Source organism: Cucurbita pepo, chromosome LG08 (assembly GCF_002806865.2).
Source record: "Cucurbita pepo subsp. pepo cultivar mu-cu-16 chromosome LG08, ASM280686v2, whole genome shotgun sequence".
In the NCBI taxonomy this organism is placed as follows: Eukaryota; Viridiplantae; Streptophyta; class Magnoliopsida; order Cucurbitales; family Cucurbitaceae; genus Cucurbita; species Cucurbita pepo.
In genome coordinates, this window is record NC_036645.1 from 2337520 (window position 1) to 2343457 (window position 5938).

Here is a 5938-nt window from a genome sequence, read left to right on the forward strand (position 1 = left end):
TTTTTTTTTTTAAATATGTTTTCAAAATTTATGTATAAAAAAAAAGAACTATTAACTTTTTTTTTTATCATAGCCTTTGGTAAGAGCAATGGCAACTTAGCCATGGAGTCTGACGCCCCATCTCACGTAGAAGAGGGGAACTCATTCAATAGAATCAAATAACCTATATGGGTGGGAGGAAATTGAATCATTTTTACCAATAACGTCTTATACTGTGATCTATTTCCAAGAGTCTCGAGAGGCTTCGAGCGACACATCGTACTTGTCAAGGCACCCGACCACGGGCTCATGCATCCATGCAATCTTTTTGTGTATATACACAATAAAGAGAAATCAGAGAAATAGAAACCACAGAACAGCAGTGACTATCAATATAACAGAAAATGTAATTTTATTGGCAAAAATCTGAATTTCACTACGAACCATAAGGGGAAAAAATTTGTTCACGACAAGCACACGAAATAATAATTATGAAGCTTGAGAATAATGAAAAGGATTATATCATATACTTCAGAAAGAAAAGAAACAATAACCTACGTTAAGCCACTTTTCTTCCTCTTCTCACTGTGGCTACTAGCATTAGAGCCTTTGAATGCATCGACCTGGCCATAGGGCGTTGAAGAACTCGATGTCGTGCAATAGTCAGAAAACTCCGAAAAAGGTTGCTACTGCAAAAATCAAGAAGAGTACACCGCCCACGTAGCCGACCTGATTGAAGGTCGAGTGAGTTGTTGTTGCATCAATGATGAAGGAATCAAACGGCATATTATAAGTGAGAGGAGTTAGGCTCCTACCAGTTTTTCAGAAATGTAATTTGCAAGAAGTGCTCCTCCTAGAATGGCAATGGTGGTTGCAATTAGGTGTCCAGTGATAGCTCCCGTAGCCACGCCCCAAGGAGACTGTGGAGTGGAAATTGAAAGAAAAACGCAAGTTTGAAATGAAACGAGAGAGAACAAAATGAACTAAACTATATTGCAGGCTTCTAAATAAAGAAAATCGAACCTGTGCAGCTCCAAGAGCAATGGTTGCAAGCATTGAGCGATCACCCCATTCCTAACATTAACATAATGTTTCAAACTTCAAGTACTTGCATATGAATTCTTTATATATGTAAACACATACTCGGAAAAATCGTATAGGGCTTTAAATGCTCTACGGGACGGTCCCCAAGTTGATGAACTAAATATGATATTCATTCAGTCTAATTTACAAAATATGATGCAAAGGTGATAGAACGAAGGTGTATATATATGTTTACAATACCCTTTTTGATGATCTAAAACGACCAAACGAAATATCCTCCTATAATGAATTTTTACGCGTGGACTCGATCTAAAATATTATGCTTTTGTTCTACTTTTCTTCTGAAATAGTAATGATTAAAAGCTACTCACAGCAAAAAATATAAGGCTGAACGACTTCCAGATGATTTCAAGAGGATTGGAGAGCCGTTTCGAAACCTGAAAACAAATAAAAGATTTACCATATGGTAGAATCAGGAATTTTGGTCACAGGGTCAGACAAATATGAAATAGACTACCCAGAAGCAACAGTTTCCAAGCCTTATCAAAACAAAATTCAAAATCTAGAGGAAACTAATAATTGGGATCCACCTTTTCTTTAACAAGCTCCTCTGCTTCAACATATTCATCAAGTTCTGGAGGACTCTCGTTGTCCTGTTTAGGAACACTCGAGGGAAGTTCCCATGCATCTTTAATGGACTTGAGACCAAAGAACAATAGAAGAGTTACAGCCGCATATTCTCCAATTGGTAAAGCTACACAAATGACAGCGCGTAAATATAGTTAAGATTTTGGACCTAAAAGTATTCCTAGGAGAAGTATTATTTGTTACAATAGAAAATATCGAATATCGAATTGAATTTTTAATAGAACAAAATGCACTGGTTTCAACAACAAATGTCGATCGTCTCAGCAGAATCATATCTAGTACAATATAGCGGAAGACGGGCCAAAGTTATTGTCCTAGCAGAGAAAGAAGTAAGAAGGCAGTACGTTAAAAGAGAGTATTCTAGAGCAGTTGAGCTTACTTGTCTGGAACTGAGCAGGTACTGAGTGAAATATCCGTCCAATTATAACTGAGAGGACTGTCATAAGTGAAAGAGCTCCCATAGATCCTAACAGAACCTGCTCAACAATTCAATACCTGAATAGCACTTTCAATTCCTAACCCACAGAATCAAGCCATATGGAACAAAGGAAAGGAAAAACATGGTGCAAACAGCAGATGTATTTATGTAGACGGAGAGAGCGAGATAGAGGATATACCAGTCCTTTCTTATATTGCATGGCCAACAGTGCAGCAATGAAAAATGTCTGTCCAAAAGAGATAAGGTATAAGCTGACAATATCTTCAAAGTTCTAAGGGGATGTGACACTAAAGATGCTAGAAAGAAGAAGTAGAGCCATATAACAGTAAACATTTGGAAAATTTAGAATATTTTGGTTACTTCACTTAATTCTTTGAAATGTAATGTGGCTAAACAAGGTCGAGTATCAAACTTCCAGTCTCAGTGGATTGAACTCATATCTTAGTCTTTTAACTTTTTCTTTTGTTCATCTGTAATTTCTTCTATGGATTATGTGGTTATGCACAATCCTTCTAGAAATAGGCAAAAATTGAGAACCTTGATAAAATTGAAAAAAAATGGGGTTTGATACAGGCAAAAACAATGTAAAAAAATCACCTTGTCCCCAATTTCAGAGACAAATATTAAGGAGAAAGCAGCAGTGAACCCTGACTTCGCGACTGCTGCCAAGATCGACGATGGTCCTCCTTTCACAAATGCAATCAGTGAGAATACTAAACTGCACCCAATAAGTACTAGCGCAATAGAAAGAGGATAAGGCAATCCATTTGGAGACTTCTCACTGCCAAAACAATATAAGATATATAAATGAGTGAAGAAGAAGAAGAAGTGATGTAGGTTCATATGAGAGAAAAATGTGTCCCGGATTCACTAAATTATCAAGAAAGGTGAGAGAATCATTTTTACACAACAAATAAGGTCGTCATTTAATCGATTAGCTCAAAAAATTATTCAGTCAGGTTGCTACAATTTGATTGCCTCTTAATAATACAACACATTATCACAGCCCTTCAGATATCGAATGGATTAGAGAAACCCCAANACAAATAAGGTCGTCATTTAATCGATTAGCTCAAAAAATTATTTGGCGAGGTTGCTACAATTTGACTGCCTCTTAATAATACAACTCATTATCACAGCCCTTCAGATATCGAATGGATTAGAGAAACCCCAACAACAACCAGATTAGCAGAATTTTGATTTCAAATGATAATAATAACAATAATAAATCCTTCAACGAAACCTTCGATTTTATAACCATTGCTCCGGAGGATCAATTGGAATTCTAAAATAAATGCATATGGTACATAATCCAAGCCATAGTCACAGAAATCAAAATTTTAATGTATCAGCAACTCAGAAAAATCAAAACAAAAATGACGTAACTCACGTTTTAGATGAACTATCACNAATCCTTCAACGAAACCTTCGATTTTATAACCATTGCTCCGGAAGATCAATTGGAATTCTAAAATAAATGCATATGGTGCATAATCCAAGCCATAGTCACAGAAATCAAAATTTTAATATATCAACAACTCAGAAAAATCAAAACAAAAATGACGAAACTCACGTTTTAGATGAACTATCACCAGGTGCACTGCTGGAAATAACATGCTGGCCCTCCTTTTCCTCCTCGTGCTTGTATCCATCGGATCCGATACTTACATTCGACGAATGCGCTCTGATTTTACCATACTTCGTGTTCAATCTCGTTACTCTTCTACATTTCACTGTCAACAACACACTCACTACTCGCTCAATATGTTCACAGAATGCACGGAAAACGCATAGCATTCGACAAAATTAAGACAGTCAACACGAGAATCGTCCGTAAATTACTCAAAGAAACTCTCAAACAATCAGTTTCACCAAACAATGAGTAACTAATCTACTTATAATGCAAAAACTGAGCGTTCAGAAATTTGCAGAATCAAAACCAAAACTGAAAATTATAAAGAAAGAGAGGTAATTGAAGAGAAAATTACGCGATTTCGATACGGTCTTTGCAAATACACTGCCAGAAGCAGAACAACTCGGCAAAGAATCGAGCAAAGGCGAGAAGGGAAGCTTCTTCCCTGTTGAAACGAAAGGCGACCGAACCACCAATCCTTCCATTTCTCCTTCCTTTTCGTTCCTATGACCTCATATCTACCTACTACAAAACCATAATTATCGCCGGCCGCCGGCGGTTCAACCGTAAAGTTGCTCGGAAGTGAAGTTGAATCTCCGCCAGCAAATCCGTATCTGAGTTCCGAAGATTGCCACGTCGCAGTTGCAGAGATAAAATGGAAAGCTTGTCTCGAATTTGTAAAACTTGGTGTTGAAAAAATATGAATCCTGCGGCGTCGTTTTGAACCAGTGCCTGGCCCATATTAATGACAAACGCATTGGGCCGGGAACAGAATATTATATTATTGGGCCTGGGCTGTACATAGAATCCAATGGCTGTTTTAGAACTAAAGGCCTGGCCCATATTAATCACATTCATTGGGCTATGGGCCCACAATGTATGATTGTTGGGCCCGATCTGTACAGAGGGCCCAATGACTGAATTTCTTATAGGCCTGCGAGGCATATGGAAGTTTGGACTATGAACATTAATTTTCAACATAGACAACGTTAAACAAAGGTAATGAACCCACGTTGTTGTCTTCCGACAACCGTGTTTCATTCTCCTCCCAATCAATGTAGGATATTACAATCCACCCCGTTTCAGGGTCCAACGTCCTCGTTGGCACTCGTTCCATCCTATAATCGATATGGGACCACCACCAAATCNTGAATTTCTTATAGGCCTGCGAGGCATATGGAAGTTTGGACTAATGAACATTAATTTTCAACATAGACAACGTTAAACAAAGGTACTCAACCCACGTTGTCTTCCGACAACCGTGTTTTATTCTCCTCCCAACCAAGGTAGGATATTACAATCCACCCCGTTTCAGGGTCCAGCGTCCTCGTTGGCACTCGTTCCATCCTATAATCGATATGGGACCACCACCAAATTCATCCCCTTCAGGGTCCAGTGTCTTTACTTGCACACCGCCTCATGTCTACCCCCTTCGAAAAACAGTCTCCTCGCTGGCATATAGTCCTGTGTCTGGCTCTAATACCACTTGTAATGGNGTCTCCTCGCTGGCATATAGTCCTGTGTCTGGCTCTAATACCATTTGTAATGANGTCTGGCTCTAATACCACTTGTAATGGTCCAGGCCCACCGCTAGCAGATATTGCCCTCTTTGGGGTTTCCTTTTCAATCTCCCCTCAAAGCTTTAAAACGCGTCTAGTAGGGAAATGTTTCCACACCCTTATAAAGGGTGTTTCGTTCTCCTCCCATCGTTTAAAAAGACACAACCATTAAATTTTCAATGAAAAACAATAAAATATTATTAATACTCTCCATATTTAATTGTACTCGTGAGAGAGTTTTAAACGAAAACCCGAAAATGTACTTCAAATTGGAGTGTTAATCCTTGATTTGTTTTTAGAATATTATTTTAAAAAAATTAAAAATTTAAAGGTATTTATTGAAATAATTAGATAAATTATTTTCATTAATTTTATCACAGTCATTAAAATTAAATTAGAAACCATTTTAATTTTAAAAATCCTCTCACCAAACCTTAATTTCTCCAAAAACATGTAGTTAATAGTAACTAATCAGTTTATCCATCAAATCTGATTAAATTAATTTAATACATACAAATTTAAAAATAATTAAAAAAAAAAACAACAAATTAATTAAATCTTGAAAGGAGGAGACCAATAATTTATTTNTTTATCCATCAAATCTGATTAAATTAATTTAATACATACAAATTTAAA

At 37.1% G+C, this 5938-nt stretch overlaps 1 protein-coding gene across 1 annotated transcript; it reads right to left on the reverse strand.

Annotated features, from left to right (window-relative positions):
• Positions 1–374: 374 nt before the first annotated feature.
• On the reverse strand, positions 375–4426 carry LOC111800410 (protein PAM71-homolog, chloroplastic-like). Its single transcript, XM_023684092.1, has 10 exons — positions 4099–4426; positions 3684–3843; positions 2708–2891; positions 2289–2336; positions 2051–2147; positions 1614–1777; positions 1395–1460; positions 1003–1053; positions 795–899; positions 375–708 (listed from the first exon to the last, which is right to left on the reverse strand). The coding sequence occupies exons 1-10, from the start codon at positions 4226–4228 to the stop codon at positions 643–645; spliced, it is 1071 nt and encodes a 356-aa protein (XP_023539860.1). The 5' UTR covers positions 4229–4426; the 3' UTR covers positions 375–642.
• Between the last annotated feature and the right edge of the window lie 1512 nt (positions 4427–5938).